Source organism: Phacochoerus africanus, chromosome 2 (assembly GCF_016906955.1).
Source record: "Phacochoerus africanus isolate WHEZ1 chromosome 2, ROS_Pafr_v1, whole genome shotgun sequence".
Classification (NCBI taxonomy): domain Eukaryota; kingdom Metazoa; phylum Chordata; class Mammalia; order Artiodactyla; family Suidae; genus Phacochoerus; species Phacochoerus africanus.
In genome coordinates this window covers 132,139,432-132,157,880 of record NC_062545.1, presented here as the reverse complement: position 1 = coordinate 132,157,880, position 18,449 = coordinate 132,139,432, and the positions used below count along the sequence as shown (strand labels likewise).

The 18,449-nt window shown below is 40.0% G+C and overlaps 1 protein-coding gene across 2 annotated transcripts in view; it reads right to left on the bottom strand.

Annotated features, from left to right (window-relative positions):
* The window catches only part of INO80 (INO80 complex ATPase subunit), a 145,181-nt gene that overhangs the window by 104,224 nt on the left and 22,508 nt on the right, over positions 1-18,449 (bottom strand). For both annotated transcript variants that reach the window (XM_047766672.1, XM_047766673.1), the window contains exons 2-7: positions 8,669-8,852; positions 8,261-8,430; positions 8,105-8,172; positions 5,841-6,023; positions 1,729-1,849; positions 297-511 (exon numbers count right to left, since the gene is read on the bottom strand). In XM_047766672.1, the coding sequence (XP_047622628.1) occupies positions 297-511; positions 1,729-1,849; positions 5,841-6,023; positions 8,105-8,172; positions 8,261-8,430; positions 8,669-8,811 (900 nt within the window). In that variant the 5' untranslated portion in view covers positions 8,812-8,852. The remainder of the gene's footprint in view (positions 1-296; positions 512-1,728; positions 1,850-5,840; positions 6,024-8,104; positions 8,173-8,260; positions 8,431-8,668; positions 8,853-18,449) is intronic.

Sequence of the window (18,449 nt, the reverse complement as noted above, 5' to 3'; positions counted from 1 at the left end):
AATGTGCAATTATCACATATCTCTACTGCCGTATGTAAGAAAACTATATTCCTTCTTCAAAGAAGTTTCCCTCCATTTTTGTGGCTAAAGAGCATAACACATGAATTAGGTTCCAAATTTTGGTCACGAAACAAGTTAACTGAAGAGAATACTATTCAGGATTCTCTTAATTCCAACAGATTTTTTTTTTTTTTTCCCCTGAACCCTCTCAAAGTATCCAGCTCTCACAGTTTCCTCGCTGGAGGACAGGAAGAGACAACATTCTAGCCATCTCCAATCTGGAGGTACTCACTCACCTTTGGTAGTTCCTTTTTCACAATGCTGAGCCATACTTTCCTGCGACGGGCATTAAGCTGCTCAATGGATAAGTGCTTCTTCTTGGTGCCAGGAGGAGGTGCATCATGAGAGAACTTGGCAAAGACTTTGGTCTGGTGGTGGTGGCGACGAGGGGATTCTTCAGAGGAAACTTCTTCATCTTTTCGCCTTTTTTTCTTCACTTTTTTCAACTTAGCTGCAAAGGAAAGAGACCCTCAGAAGGTTGCTTTTCTTCCCTTCCATAAGAAATAGCCACAAAACCTCACTTTAAGAGAATTCAAGGTTCTTTCCTCATTCCACTGAGACTAACAATGTTTATCCCTTTATCTATTCAGGTACATGAATATTCCAAGAAGAAGATCATATTACTTCGGAAAAGGACACTGGATACTCCGTCTGTTTACATGAAAGAGGAACAGAAGAGAACCTAAGAACTGAATTTGTTTTGAACCCAATAACGGGAAAGGAGACTTATGAAATAGCATGAGTTCAAGCAATGATCAAAAAGAAGGAAACATTTCTATCTGCTTGCAACGCAAGGTGATTAAGGAATATTATACATGAAACAGAAATTTAGGAGTTTCCATTGTGGCACAGCAGATACAAATCTGACTGGGAACCATGAGGTTGTGGGTTGGATCCCTGCCCTCTATCAGTGGGTTAAGGATCCAGTGTTGCCGTGAGCTGTGGTGTAGGTTGCAGACGCAGCTGGGATCTAGTATTGTGGTGGCTCTGGTGTAGGCTGGCAGCGATAGCTCCCCTAGCCTGGGAACCTCCATACGCCACTACTGCAGCCCTTAAAAAAAAAAGGAAAAAAAAGAAAAGAAAAGAAAAAATTTAGTTTGAGGGGAAGAGTGGAAGGATGAGAAAATATAGAGATAAACAAGGCAGTTAAGGAAAAAACAGAAGGCTGAAAAGAATATTTCTGAGTAGGGTTCATGCCTTTAAGAGAATAAAATCTGCCTAATATAGACAGTCTAAAACTTTCCTATTTCCTTCCTCATTTGCAGCTGCTTGCAGCTCAGTAAGAGAGGAAAAGACACTTCCTGGCATACATACAAAAAACACTACAAAAGAGCATCAGGAGGTGATGTATTTTAAAACACTACACACAGCAATAATTATAATTTACTCTGTATTCTTCAGGTTACTCTTCATACTTTCCTGTATATAACCAACTTCTTCTTATCACAAACATTTTCAATACTTGGAGATTATGTAGGGAAAAAAAAGGATTAAACTAAGGTTAGTAGTATTTAGAATTAGTAATTAATTAGGTAAGGGAGACTAGGGCTTTTCAGATATAGTGAATTTTTACTACACAAATTATGTTCAAAGTCCAAACATACCAGCCAGTCACATAGTCCTGAGACTAAGGATGATTAAAGGCAGACGGCAGGTCAATATGCTCACCTTTAAGTTTCTTTTCTTCCTTGAATTTCTTTTTTTTGGGTCCAAGAAGGTGCCGTTGCTGCTCATAGAAAGGGTCATATGTGGAGAGTAGGCCTGCACTGTAGTATTGGTATTGCTGCAACTGAAATAGGCAAAGATGATGCTTAGAAGGGTCTGTCTGGGTCCTAGAGCACAGTCTTCAAATTATCTTTACTAAAGAAAGCTGAGCCAGAGAAAAACCATATTTCCTACATACAGTATTCTTCCCACAAAGAAACCAAGAAAGATTTAGTATTATATCAAAGTGAACTATTTCCTTAAACTTCAAAACAAAATAGGTCCCTGGCTATGCACATGGCCAAGTTGTTGAAAATAACTTTTTTAAAAAAAAGAAAAAAAGGAAAAAAAAAACTTTATGATTCTGAATCTCCACCAGAATATTTACTTTGTCCTGACACATACTTATCACTGCAGAAAGGTCTCCTCTTAGATTCATCAACAAAAAATAAGCCATATTTCAATTACCAATATGTCCTTAGAATTAATAAGGTCGCTGATGCCTACTTTCCTGGCTCTTAGTTTTTGGTTTTATTGAAGCATGTAAAAGTTCCCCGGCCAGGTATGGAACCAAATCCCCAATCACTAGACCACCAGGGAACTCCCCTCAGCTCTTAGTCTTTTATATACATTGGTTGTATTTTTCTTGTCTTTTTAGGGCTGCACCGTCAGCATATGGAGGTTCCCAGGCCAGGTGTCCAATTGGAGCTGTAGCCACTGGCCTACGCCACAGCCACAGCAATTCGAGATCTGAGCCACGTCTGCGATCTACACAACAGCTCACGGCAACGCCAGATCCTTAACCCACTGAGCAAGGCCAGAGATTGAACCAGCATCCTCATGTATATTAGTCAGGTTTGCTAACTGCTGAGCCACAACAGGAACTCCATTACACACACACACACACACACACACACACACACACACACACAATAATTTTAAGGCCACATCCACAGCCATCTGGAAGTTCCCAGGCCAGGGTTCGATTTGGAGCTATAGCTGCCAGCCTCTGCCACAGTCACAGCAACGCCAGATCTGAGCCATGTCTGCAACCTACACCACAGCTCACAGCAATGCTGGATCCTTAACCCACCGAGTAGGGCCAGGGATCAAATCTGAGTCCTCATGGAAACTAATAGAGTTTGTTACCACTGAGCCACCATGAGAATTCCCTTAGTCTTCTATTTGAATAGTCCCCAGCCATCCCAATTCTCCAATCTTTCAAGTCTTCACTCTTCATCTGTCACTAAGAGAGTCTAAAAATATTATGCATAGTGTCTTTGTTGCCAAAATTCTAACATATGAATAGTTTTTTTTTTCTGTTCAGTGAGTATCTTTTCAAACATTTCATATAAATTGACTTCTAAATGGGTTTCCGTTGTGGCTCAGCAGTACTGAACCCGAAGAGTATCCATGAGGATATGGGTTTGATCCCTGGTCCCAGTCAGTGGGTTAGGGGATCCCACACTGCCACAAGCCACTGCGTGCCATGCAGTGTAGGTCATAGACATGGCATGGATCAGGCGTTGCTGTGGCTATGGTGTAGGTCAGCAGCTGCAGCTCCAATTCAACTGCTAGCCTGGGGACCTCCATATGCTGCAGGAGTGGTACTTGAAAAAAGAAAAAAGACTTCCAAAGCTCAAATTTACCTATTACTAATGGGTAAATATAAAGATACATAAACTTAGATAGTCCACTGGTGAATCTCTTTCCTGAATTATAGCCAAATGACTTGTTAAAGGACCGAAACTAGGACAGCAGAGTGACAGAGAATTATTAATGGTCCTCTGTCAAAGCATTCATTGAGTTGTATACTTAAAATATATGGACTTTTCCACACCTGTGTTTTACTTCAATTAAGAAAAAAACCACAAGTTCCCGCTGTGGTGCAATGGGATTGGCGGCAAATTGGGAGCACTGGGACGCAGGTTCAATCCCCAGCCCAGAAGAGTAGGTTAAGGATCTGGCATTGCCGCACCTGTGGCTTAGGTCAAGCCTGCAGCTCGGATCTGATCCCTGGCCCAGGAACTCTATATACCATGAGGCAGCCAAAAAAGAAAAAAAAAAAGGAAGACCAAATATTTTGTGTACCAACTGCCACAGCTCTGTATTTTAACAAGGGACTCTTTGTCTAAAAAAAAAAAAAAAAAAAATCAGGAATTCCCGTCATGGCTCAGTGGTTAACGAATTCAACTAGGAACCATGAGGTTGCAGGTTCAATCCCTGGCCTTGCTCAGTGGGTTAATGATCTGGCACTGCCGTGAGCTTCGGTGTAGGTCGAAGACATGGCTCGGATCTGGCGTTGCTGTGGCTGTGGCGTAGGCCAGAGGCTACAGCTCGGATTAGACCCCTAGCCTGGGAACCTCCATATGCCTAGGGTACAGCCCCAGAAAAGAAAAAAAAAAAAAAAAAATCAGATATGTTACTATTTATCACTTCTACAGGTTTATAACCCTTACATATTATTAAAAGCTTTCTGAAGTAGCTTTGGACCTTAACTAATTGCTGGAAAGTTTTCAGGTCTTCAAATTTTCTATTGCTCATTATCTACAAAGTGCTACACTTCTGACAAAAAAAAATCAGAGGTTTTGGTAATAGCATTCAAATAGGTGCCACTTGAAACTATTATCAGGAGTTCCCATTGCAGCTCAGTGGTTAACGAATCTGACTAACATCCATGAGGATGCAGGTTTGATCCCTGACCTCGCTCAGTGGGTTAAGGGTCTGGCATTGCCATGAGCTGTGGTGTAGGTCACAGACAAGGCCCAGATTCTTCGTTACTGTGGCTATAGTGTAGGCTGGCAGCTACAGTTCCGATTCAACCCCTAGCCTGGGAATCTCCATATGCCTTGGGTTTGGCCATAAATAGCAAAAACAAACAAACAAAAAACAAACAAACAAAAAAAACTATTATCAATCTAATATTACTATGTGAAGAAAAGGAGTTTTTCCAAGATAGGAATACTTCCAAAGAGCAACTACATTAAAAAGCAACCACTAGAATTTAAGGAGTTCCCGTCGTGGCTCAGTGGTTAACAAATCCAACTAGGAACCATGAGGTTGCGGGTTCAATTCCTGGCCTTGCTCAGTGGGTTAAGGATCCGGCGTTGCCATGAGCTGTGGTGTAGATTACAGACACGGCTTGGATCCCGCATTGCTGTGGCTATGGTGTAGGCCGGAGTGGCTACAGCTCCAATTAGACTCCTAGCCTGGGAACCTCCACATGCCACGTGAGCAGCCCAAGAAATGGCCAAAAAAAAAAAAAAAAAAACGAAAAAAAAAAACCAACCACTAGAATTTAAAATGGTACAGATGCTTTGGAAAACAGCTTGGCAATCCCCCAAAGGGTAAGCATAGTGTTACCATATGACCCCATGATTCTTTTCCTGAGTATATACCCCAGAGAAATAAAAATGCATGACCACATCAAAAACGTATACACAAATCTTCATGGCAGCATTGTTCATAGGAGCCAAAAAGTGAAAAGACTCACTATCTTTACCTATGATTCATAACACCCCAAAAGTAGAAGCAATCCAATTACTTTATCATATGATACATGGATAAATAAAATGCAGTATGTCTGTACAATGGAATATTATTTGGTAATAAAAAGGAATGATGTCCTGATACATGCTACAACATGAATGAACCCTGAAAACACTATGCTACATAAGAGAAGCTGGAAACAAAAGACCACATGTTGTTTCACTTGTACAACATGTCTAGGATAGGCACACTTAAAGAGACAAATGGCAGACAGAGAGCTACCTGGGGTTGAGGGGAATGAAGAGAATAAGGGGCAAGAGCTAAGGGGAGTGGGGTTTCTTTTGGGAGTAAGAAAATATTCTGAAATTAGATAGTGTCAATAGTTACAAACTCTGTGAATATACTACAAACTGAACTGCGGATTTTTAAAAGGCTGAATATTTATGTTATTACAGTGAAATATGTTTCAATTATTAGAATCACCACCACCATTTAAATATAAAGTTAAAATAACGTATTTTCAATTAATATAAACCAAAGGGTAAATACCCAGCATGAAGATTTGAGATTTCTCCTGATACTCTTACCTCCTTGTCTTTACTATACTTATTCTGGTGAAGTTTCTTATATTTGTGCAGACGCAACATATTATGAAGTTCTTCTCTACTGAGATTGAGCTCTTCTTCTTCTTCTTCATCGTCTTCTTCTTCTTCTTCATTGTCTTCACTCTGAGAATCTGCCTCACTGGACTCATCACTTAGCAGAATGCTCTGAAAAAGGGAGGAAATGAAAATGGAACCTCTGCTATGAAGCAATTCCTTTTTATAATCAAAGCAGTTTTTCCAGATACCAAAACAATGACAAAAACAAGTAGAAGACAGTCTTTCCAGTTTCCCTTTTACTATTCTTTACCAATTCAACTGAAAAACAAAAGGATACCAATTAAACCTAGTGGTCATGAATTAAAGAGCATTAAAACAGAAATGCTATAAATAGAAACAAGGCTAAATTTCACTTAGCACATATGCTACACATAAGATAATTTAACTAAATGTCAAATACCAGGACAAAAAAACCTAAACAAAACCTTAAAAAGTACTATAGTACATAAGAGAATATAGAAAGCAAGCTATGATGGTTAATGAAGGAGAAACAACCCAAAAAGCCTTTAAGTGACGAATGGATAAACAAAATGTCATGTTATCCAGATTACAAAGTATTAATGAGCCACAAAAAGGAAGAGTATTGACACATGACACGACATGAGCGAACCTTGAAAATACTATGCTAAGTAAATGAGGACACATAAAAGGCCATGTTTTATGTTTCCATGTATATGAAATGTCCAGAAGAGGCAAATTCAGAGAGACAGAAAACAGATCAGTGCCTGCCAAAAGCTGGGAAAAGTAGAGAATGGGTTAACTGTTAATGAGTAGTTTCTTTCTGGAGTAATGAAAAATTTCTGGGAGTTCCTGTTACGGCTCAGTGGTACTAGTATCCATGAGGATGCAGGTTCAATCCCTGGCCTCACTTAGTGGGTTAAGGACCCTGAACTGCCACAAGCTGCAGTATAGGTTGCAGATGCAGCTCATATCTGGCATTACTGTGGTTGTGGTGTAGGCCAGCAGCTGCAGCTCAGATTTGACCCCTAACCTGGGAACTTCCATAAGCCTCAGGTGTGGCCTTAAAAAGAAAGAAAATAGAAAGTTTTCTGGGATCAGATAGTGGTGATGGCTGCACAAACTTTATGAATGCACTAAAAATTGCTAAATTACATACTTTTTTTTTTGGTATTTTTAAGGCCACAACTGAGACACATGGAAGTTCCCAGACTAGGGGTCGAATCGGAGCCATAACCGCCAGCCTACAATGCTGGATCCTTAATCCATTGAGCAGGGCCAGGGATTGAATCTGAGTCCTCATGGATACTAATCAGGTTCATTACTACTGAGCCACAACAGGAACTCCCCTAAATTACATACTTTAAAAGGGCAGATTTTATGGCATGTTCTTTAATTTCAATTTTTTAAAATGTGGTTACACATAAAGGTTACTATACTACCAAAAAGTTTAAAACCTCACTGATATGAAACAAAAAAACCTTTAAAACAGGAGCCTTTAAAGGGCCTGGTGATTAAAAAAATGAAACAGGATCTTTAAATTATTTTGAGCTCAGTCACAAGAAAAGTATGAAATAAAGAAATAATTAGCTTCAATAGAAGAAATGCCATCCTAAATTCAGTCTAGCTAATGACAGTAATCCTGTAAAAGTGTAAATGAGACTATATCACTCCCTGGCTTAAAAACACTCCAACTGCTTACCACTGTAACTAGAGTTAAAATACAACTTCTGTAACATAGTGTACAAGGCCCAACGTGATCAGCTAATCTTAGCTTCTACCATCTTTTTTCCCCAAACAAACCAAGTTGCTTCATTTCTCAGCACTTTTACAATTGTTCCTTCTGACTGAAATGCTCTTAATGTAAGCTCCTCAGGGCAGGAAGCCTTTCTATCTGCAAGGGCATCTCCCAGTACAGGGAATGAACTACTCAGGAACTAATAAAAAATAAATTAATAATTCTGCTTGTACTCCCTCACTCAGCATAGTGCTCCATTCTCAAAAATATCTGTGAAGGAGTTCCCTTGTGGCTCAGTGGGTTAAAGGATCCAGTGATGCCATGAGCTGTGGTGTAGGTCACAGAGGCGGCTTGGATCAGTGTTGCTGTGACTGTGGTGTAGGCCAGCAGCTAAAGCTCCAATTCTTCCCCTAACCTGGGAACCTCCATATGCCTCAGGTCCAGCCCTAGAAAAAGACAAAAAAAAAAAAAAAGATTCTGCCTCATCTCTTACCTTTAGCCACCTTCTGCTTTTCTTCAACTTAGAGAAGTTATATAAATTCCCTTTGTCAGATTTTGATTCTGTATAGAGAAACAAAGAATAAAAATATGAAAAGACTACTGCCTTAACAGAACCAACAGCCAAAACGGGATCTCATACCACACTGACCTGACTGCAGAACTCCATTCAATGAGTATGTGTTTAACATTCCAGAACTGCTTGCTCCAGAAGTTTCACCAAGCAATGAATTTGGAGGTTCTTCCTTAACTTGTATCAAGGGATCCCCAGACTGGGGCAATAAAGGATTACTGTCATCCAGTCCATCTTCACTTTCATCACTATAAATTGAAGAATGGTGAAGCCACAATAAAAGCTGACCCAGAAAAATATTATAATTTATGGTTATGAACACTTTATAGAAGAAACTGATCCTTTGAGTAAGTATTTTATTTGAAAGAAAGAAGAAAAAAAAATTCAAACATCTCAAAACCCATAAAACACTTTAACCCTAAAATCTACAGAAATAATGAGAATCAGAAATGTAGTGAAACATACTGGGAAGATGGAACAGCATACCTAGAAATATTCCTATTGAAGATGGCTGATGTTTGTCGCAAGAAATGGTCCAACCGAAGGGCCCTCTCCAAGTATTGAAGATAGAGGGGCTTTGCGAGCTCAGTACAGCCGCCATCGTCCCCGGCACCCAACTCCGAGGCCATAGAACAAATCTGTCCTCATGCACAAGTTTCTGACTGCACGGCTATGGAACAGAGACAAAGCAAAAGGTTAAATACTATTTATTCCCCCTCTATTTTGTCTGCTTGCTATCAATGTGAAAAGAAATCAGACCTTCTAGAACACAACAGAATATAGCAATCTGCAGAAAGATCTCACCAGGCACTACCTCCTAATTCAAAGACAGAAGTTAAAAGGATGAGAAAAACAACAAAATATAGAAATACTGTCAACTGACATAATGAAAATTCATGAAACAGTACCTTAAAATATTTACCCAATTCCCTTTCACCCTACAATTACTCAATTATTCAAATCTGTACCACAAGTTTACTGCTGTACACCTCATCTAAACATCCATTAACTGGTAAATGGATAAACAAAATGTGTATGTCTATACAATGGAATATTATTGGAGTTCCTATTGTAGCTCAGCAGGATAAGGACCTGACAATGTCTCTGTGAGGATGTGGGTTCAGTACTGGCCTCTCTCAGTGGGTTAAGGATCTGGCACTGCCATAAGCTGCAGTGTAGAACGAGGATGCAGTTTGGATCTGGCATTGCTGTGGCTGTGGTGTAGGCCAGTGGCTGCAACTTTGATTCAACCCCTAGCCTGGGAACTTCCCTACCATGAATGCAGCCCTAAAAAGACAAAAAAAAAAGGGAAAAACCTGCACCATATAATATAAAAATATGTCAAGTCACAATGGAATATTATTCAGCAACAAAAAAGACTAAACAACTGATACATGTAATAACATGAACGAACTTCAAAAAGTTAAAGAAGCCAGCAAAAAAGAAAAAGGGAATTTCCTGGTGGCCTAGCAGTTAAGGATCCAGCGTCACTGCTATGGCTCAAGTTCGATCCCAGGCCAGGGAACTTCTGCATACTGTGAGCATAAAACAAAAACAAAATCAGAAACAGACTCACAGACATAGGAAACAAATTTATGGTTACCAAAGGAGAAAGAAGAGTATAAGATAAATTAGGACTATAGAATTACCAGATATACAGCACTATATTAAAATAAACAATAAGGATTATTGTATAGCACAGCAAACTATATTCAATGTCTTGTAATCAGTTATAGTGGAAAAAAATCTGAAAATGTATATCCATAAAACTAAATCCCTTTGCTGTATACCTCAAACGAATACAATACCGTAGATAAACTATAGTCAAAAAAAATTGCTGCTTAGCTCCCTCCTAAGGTTTTATTACAAAATAAACGACCTTATTATCTACTTATTTTGGGTAATAATAAAAACAGTCCTCATTAAGGGGGTATGAAGGTATGACTACAAAGAAATACTCAGTGACTCAAAAAGAGCTATTTTCAAAAATAATTCCTCAGTGATTGGCTACATAATATGAGGAAGTCAAAAACAATTTGTCCAGGAAAGATTAGAGTTACTTCTATGGTCTTACAGTGTTCAATTTAAGTGCCCCCTTGTGACACCAATACCAATCCTACAGTCAGATTCTCCCAGAGTTCACCTTTATAGCATATCACCATTGATAGCTGAAATAGCAGCCATGAAATAGAACTCTCTTATATCCACAAGGCTAAAGAGAGGGGGTGCTAAAAGCATGAAGTTCCTGACATATCTCCACAAGAAGAAATCTTATGATGATATCTGGAGAGTCAGGGAGTATTTTTAAAGGCTTTGATTAGATATTTATTGTTGTAAAATACATTTTAATCATTTTTTATGTATAAAACTTGGTGGCATTAAGAACATTCACACGTACTTACACACCCAGACTACTGCTTCCTAATTTGGCTTCCCACCTCCAGATTCTTCTCACTCTATCTTTGCAGCTACTGCCAGACCAGTATTCCCAAAACATCACTCTGATTATGCTGTTATCCCTCAACAGCTTTCCAAAACTCAATATAGTCTAAATTCCTCAACCTGAAATTCAAAGACCTTTATCATACGGCTTCAAGTTACTTTTGCAATTTAATCTTTTACTACTTTCCTAAAATCTACACAGATTAAGCATACCCTGAAAATGTCTCCTAGCCTCCTGTCAGATCCATTCCAATCTTCAAGGGAAGAGCTCTTTAAAATTCGCCTAATCACAGGCTCTTAGCGCCATTTCAAAGGATAGAAGAACTATCAATATATGCTGTCAGAGCAATTCACCAGTGATTGCCCTGGTGCATTACCCTGAACTCTGGGCTCTTTAATGCTGGTTATCCTGCAACTGGACTGTGATCATTCTTCTGCTCCTCTGACTAGAGATTGACAGCAAGAGTAAAGTGTCTGCCTTCAAATCATATTCACATACATCAGACTTAGCTATCTGTGTTCAAGTATAATCTTGGACTGACTGATCTGCACCATTTAATTACTGCCTATGCCTTTACGGATGCTATCTTGCTCTTATTCTATGAATAATGTCTCCATAAGAAAAGTCTTGGGAGTTCCCGTCGTGGCGCAGTGGTTAACGAATCTGACTAGGAACCATGAGGTTGCGGGTTCGGTCCCTGCCTTTGCTCAGTGGGTTAAGGATCTGGCATTGCCATGGGCTGTGGTGTAGGTTGCAGAGGCAGCTCAGATTTCAAGTTGCTGTGGCTCTGGCGTAGGCCAGTGGCTACAGCTCCGATTCGACCCCTAGCCTGGGAACTTCCATGTGCCGCGGGAGCAGCCCAAGAAATGGCAAAAAGACAAAAAAAAAGAAAAGTGTTGGACTTCCCATTGTGGCCCAGCGGGAATGAATCCAACTAGTATCCATGAGGATGCGGATTTGATCCCTGGCCTCCCTCAGTGGTTCAGGGATCTGGCATTGCCATAAGCTGTGGTGCAGGTCACAAATGCAGCTCAGATCCCTTGTTGCTGTGGCTGTGGAGTAGGCTGGTGGCTACAGCTCTGATTTGATCCCTTAGCCTGGGAACTCCCATATGCCATGGGTGCAGCCCTAAAAAAAAAAAAAAAAAAAAAAGTCTTACCAAGCTGAAATAAAATCCTTTAAAGACAAAATGAAATACCCTATTCCAGGTAACACTTTCAGATTATTCTCAGCTAAGACTGTTGTCTTCTTTGAACTTCTAAATGGTTATTTATACAAAGCATGGCATTTATATGATCTCATAGTCTACTTACTTTATACACGGACTCCTTAGCGCCCTTAATAAACTATAAACTATCTGGGCAAAGAGTCCCTATCTCATGAGTCCTGATATTATAAATGAATATATATTAATTTTCTTTTTCTTTTTCTTTTTATGGCCACTCCTGTAGCATATGGAAGTTCCCAGGCTAGGAGCTGAAATGGAGCTGCAGCGGAGGCCTATGCCACAACCACAGCAACACTAGATCCAAGCCACAACTGCCACCTATGCCACAGATTATGGCAACACTGGATCCTTAACTCACAGAATGAGGCCAGGGATTGAACCCATATCCTCACAGAGACAGCCGTTGGGTCCTTAACCCACTAAGCCACAAGAGGAACTCCTTAATTTGCTGTTAAAGCATAGTTCTAAACGTCAAGGCTACAAAACTCTAGTTCTAATGTTACTTTCTATATAAAGACAATCTGTAGTCAATGACCATAGGCATCTACTCCCAACCTGGACATATGATTTAGGGACGAAAGTTCAAATAAGACTTCAAAAGCCAGGTAACAAACTTAAGCAGGTTCATTCATTCATTATCTATCCTTGCTGAACAATGACAGGAGAATAGATGAACTAAATATCTTTCAAGGAATCCTCCATAAAATCTGTCTTTCAGGCAAGCTTAGGTAAATATGGGGAGCTGAGAGATCAAGGTATTATTTCTAGACAAGAACCTGAAAAACACCTGCATCAATTGCTGATTCTTACCTGAGGACAGGATTTCCATCTTCCTTCAAATAAAAAGCCTAACAAAGACATCTACTTCAACAGAAAGCCATCCTATCTCTCGATGGAAATGAGTTAAGAGGCACTGTGCAAATAGTAGTCTAGTCTAAGAAACAGTTTATAGGAGTTCCCGTTGTGGCGCAGCGGAAACAAATCTGACTAGGAACCAATGAGATTGTGGATTTGATCCCTGGCCTTGCTCAGTGGGTTGAGGATCCAGCGTTGCCATGAGCTATGGTATAGGCTGCAGACGTGGCTCAGATCTGGTGTTGCTATGGCTGTCACAGAGGCCAGCAGCTACAGTTCCGATTCGACCCCTCATCTGGGAACTTCCATATGCCGCAGGTGCGGCCCTAAAAAGGCAGACAGACAGACAGAAAGAAAGACAGACAGACAGACAGAAAAGAAAAGAAAAAAGAAACAGTTTATAGTCTGGTTTTTTAAAAAGCATTTTTAAGGGAAAGTGGTGAGTTTTATTTTTTTTCCTAATAGCAATGTTAAGAACAAGATATATAATGACTACATCATAAAATACTATAGTCACAACTATGGCCTTTAAGTATTTGTCCTAAGACCTATACAATTAAACTTTTCACACTTAACTCTATTTTCACTTCTCATTTCTATCTATAAATGCAGCCCCAAATTGGTTTCATAACAATTATTTGGAGAAGCATTTCCCAAAGTTTGCTTCTCTGAGTACTAGCTCAAAATATGAACAAATGACCACTAATATTAAAAATACTTAAGCATTAAAGTCAGACTTAAGATTCTTTGGTCTTTAATATGTTAATGTGCTCTTAGCATCTCTCTCCAAGAGGAATTCCAAACTTATCTGACCATTCTTTGGCAAAATACCCATCAAAATATCTCAGAGAAGACAAAGAATATATCAAAATATCTCAGAAGAGTGAGAATCACTGATTTAGTTAGATACCTAAAAAGTGTTCAATCATATCTGCCTTTAAGAAGTAATCCCAGGAGTTCCCATTGTGGCTCAGCAGTAACAAACCCAACTACTATCCATGAGAATAAGGGTTCAATTCATGGCCTCATTCAGTGGGTTAAGGATCCAGCATAGCTGTGGCACAGTCCAGCAGCTGCAGCTCCAATTCAGTATAGCCTGGGAACTTCCATATGCCGCAGGTGCAGCCCTAAAAACCAAAAAAAAAAAAAAAGAAGTAATCCATACACAGAGTTCTCCCGTGCTCAGTGGGTTAAGGATCTGGCGTGTTGTCTCTGCAGTGGCCTGGGTTGCTGCTGTAGCTCAGGTTTGATCCCAGCCCAGAAGCTTCCACATGCAGCAAGGATGGCCAAAAAAAGGAAAAAAAGAAGTAATACTTACATTTGCCAAGGTTAGTACAAAAAAGGCTGAATAAAAGTAAAGTTCTTGTGAGAACAATTATAGCTTTAAAGCATTTAAGAGACTAAAGACAGTATGTAGCCGGTTATTAGCTACAGCTTATATAAAAGGCCAAATATTAAAGTAACAAAATAAGTGGATTTCCCACCTTCACTCCCCCATCACTCAGGCAATCTGTAGCCTAAACCTATTATGACTGAAGGTGATACATCACTTAAAAGATATATACAGATAAAGTGCCATGAGAGTTCAAACTGTTGTTATTACTTACAGGGGTTAAACCATGTTAAATGTTAAATGAGGAATTTGCATTATTTACAAATATCCCTATCTCTGAATGAGGAAACAGCAGGTTAGGGTATGGATCCTTTATAATGTATGTATGGTCAAAGGAACAGAAAATGAAAAAGATCATCTAAAATTTAATGCTTCTAACACTCCACAAAGAAAAGCCCAGGCCAGGAGCTCACCTTGCGGTTCAGTGGGTTAAGAACCTCATATAATGTCCATGAGGATACAAGTTCAAACGCTGGCCTTGCTCAGGGGTCAAGGATTTGGCACTGCTACAAGTTGTAGATAAGGCTGGGATCTGGTGTTGCTATGCCTATGGCACAGACTGCAGCTGCAGCTGCGATTTGACCCCTAGCCTAGGAACTTCCATGTGCCTTGGGAGCAGCCATAAAAGAAAAAAAGAAAGAAAAAAAGCACAGGCCAAATGGCTCCACTGGTCAATTTTACCAAACATTTAAAAAAGAATACCAATACTTCACAAACTCTTCAAAATAACAGAAACAAAAATTCTATAATGCCAGCATTACCATAATTTCAAAATCAGGCAAAAACATCACAAGAAAACTAGTCAGCCCTCTGTATCCACAAATGCAGAACCCACAAATATGGAGCACTGACTATGCCATTTTATATAAGGGATTGAGCTTCTACAAATTTCAGTATCTGCAGGTGGTTCTGGAACCAATCCCCCATGGATACCAAGGGATAACCATATGGACTAACATCCCTTAGAACACAGACACAAAAATCCTCAGCAAAATATAGGTGACCCTTGAACAATGCGGCAGGGGGTGGGGCTGGGATACCAACCCAACTTGCAATAGAAAATCCAGATATAACTTTACAATCAGCCCTCCAAATGTGTAGTTCTATACCTGTGGTTCCATATTCACCTATACAACCAACCACAGGTGGTGCAGTTTGGAGTTACTGGAAAACAATTCACGTAAAAGTGGTTCCATGAAGCTCAAAGTCATGTTGTTAAAGGGGCAATTGTATTAACACTGAATCCAGCAGCATATAAAAAGAATCATACACCATTTCTTTCTTTTCTTTTTTTGGCCACCCTTGTGGCTAATGGAAGTTTCCAGGCCAGGGATGGAATCTGAGATACAACTGGAACTCCTATACCACATTTCTTTTTTTTTTTTCTTTTGTCTTTTGTTGTTGTTGTTGCTATTTCTTAGGCCGCTCCCTCGGCATATGGAGGTTCCCAGGCTAGGGGTCAAATCGGAACTGTAGCCACCGGCCTACACCAGAGCCACAGCAACTCGGGATCCGAGCCGCGTCTGCAACCTACACCACAGCTCACGTCAACGCCGGATGGTTAACCCACTGAGCAAGGGCAGGGACCGAACCCGCAACCTCATGGTTCCTAGTCGGATTCGTTAACCACTGCGCCACGACGGGAACTCCCACATTTCTAAGTAGAATTTATACAAGGAATGCAAGACTGGTGTAATATCTGCATATCAATCAATATGTTATACTACATTAAAATGACAAATTGATCACTTGATCTTCTCAAGAGAAACAAAAATTATTGACAAAATCCAACACTATTTCAAAATAAAAACACTTGACAAACTAGGGATAGAAGTGAACTCCCTCAACCTGATAAAGGACACCTACAAAAAACTCACAGCTAACATCATACCTAATAGTGAAAGACAGAATGCTATCCCCCTTAAGATCAGGAACAAGACACAGTTGTCTGCTTTCACAACCTCTGTTCAAAATTATACTGAAAACTCTAACTAGGGCAATTAGGAAAGGAAGGAAGGGAGGGAGAAAGGGAGGGAGGGTGAACATCCTGATTGGAAACAAAGAAGTAAAACTCTCACTATTTATAGATAACATATCTTGTATATAGATAGATAATTCTAAGGAATGAACTAAAAATTAGAATAAACAAACTCAGTAATCTTGTAGGATACAAGAACAATGTATAAAAATCAATTACATTTCTATACAATAATAATGAACAATCTGAAAATGAAATTAAGAAAATAATTCCATTTATAGTAGCATCAAAAAGAACTTATAGTTAACCAAAGAACCGTAAGACATTGCTGAAAAAAATAAAAGAACTAAAAAAATGAAAAGACACCCTATGGCTCACAGATCAAATGACAACCTTCCTTCTTTCTTCCTTTCTCTTTCTCTTTCTCATTCTTTTTCTTTTTTGGTTGCCCTATGGCATGGCACATGGAGTTCCTGGGCCAGAGATCAGATCTGGGCCACAGTTGTGACCTATGCCACGGCTGCAGCAACACCAGATCCTTAACCCACTGTTCCTCACCAGCAATTAAACCTGCATCCTGGTGCTAATCCCGTTATGCCACAATGGAACTCCTGATATAACATTTCTAACAGGGCAACAATATTAAACATTGAGGAGTTCCCGTCGTGGCGCAGTGGTTAACGAACCCGACTAGGAACCATGAGGTTGTGGGTTCGGTCCCTGGCCTTGCTCAGTGGGTTAAAGGATCTGGCGTTGCCATGAGCTGTGGTGTAGGTTGCAGACGTGGCTCGGATCCCACGTTGCTGTGGCTCTGGCGTAAGCCAGTGGCTGCAGCTCCGATTCGACCCCTAGCCTGGGAACATCTATATGCTGTGGGAGTGGCCCAAAGAAATAGCAAAAAAAAAAAAAAAAAAAAAAACAATAAAAATAAATACCAGTTTAAAATATATATAAACATTGATTTCTATCAAAATTCAAGCTGGCTTTTGTTGAAGAAATAGACAAGCCGATTCTAAAATTCATAAAGAAATGCAAGGGATATAGGAGAGGCAAAATAATCATGAAAATGAAGGGCAAATTTAGAAGACTCATACTTCCAATTTCAAAACTTACTACACAGCTGAAGCAGTTATTAAGATGTGTAGTACTCACCTAAGGCTAGAAATATAGATCAATGGAACAACTGAGAGTCCAGAAATAAACCCTTACATTTAGAGTCAACTGATTTCCAACAAGGGTGTCAAAAGTAATTCAATTGGGGGAAAAAAACATCCTTTTCAATAAATGGTGTCATGAGAAGTGGACAGTCACAGGCAAAAGAATGAAGCGAAACTCTTCCTTACACTATACATAAAAATTGACTCAAAAGAGCTCACAGACCTACCTATATTAGAAAAAAATCTTAGGAGTTCCCATTGTGGTTCAGCGGTAATGAACCCAACCAGTATCCATGAGGATGAGGGTTTGATCCTCGGTCGCCCAGCAGATTAAGGATCGGGCGTTGCCATGAGATGTGGTATGGGCACAGACACGGCTTAGATCCTGAGTTGCTGTGGTGTAGGCCAGCAGCTGTAGCTCCAATTAGACCCCTAGCCTAGGAACTTCCATATGCCACAGGTGTGGCCATAAAACAACAAAGAAATAAAAATAAAAAAACTCTTTTCTCTTCTCTACCATCCTCTGTGAAGCTGAATTAGCTCCTTGCCATGTCTTCTCACAAGACTTTTGAGAATCAAGCAATTCCTGACCAAAAAGAAAAAGAAAAATCATTCCATCCCCCATGGATTCGAATGGAAACTGGTAATAAAATCAGGTACATGGAGTTCCCGTCATGGCACAGTGGAAACGAATCCAACTAGGAACCATGAGGTTGTGGGATCTCCCTGGCCTCGCTCAGTGGGTTAAGGATCTGGCACTGCCATGAGCTGTGGTGTAGGTTGAAGACGCAGCTCGGATCCTGCATTGCTATGGCTGTGGCATAGGCCAGCAGCTGTAGCTCCAAATGGACCCCTAGCCTGGGAAGCTTCATATGCCGTGGATTCGGCCCTAAAAAAAAAAGCAAAAAAAGAAACCAACCAACCAGGTACAACTTGAGAAGACATTGGAGAAGAACCAAGCTGGGTCTATAACTCTGCATATGAGGTGGCACACATATTTATGCTGTGTGGCAGTCACTTGCATCTTATATCACACTGAAAACACCACAGCCACAGCTGGATATATCAGGAAATGGGTCCTCTTTGTGTTGGTGTTTCTGCATAGCACTTTGCCTCAGTAATAAACAGCTGAGGGCAAAAAAAAAAAAAAAAAATCTTAAAAGGAAACATAGGAGTTCCCATCGTGGCGCAGTGGTTAAGGAATCCGATTAGG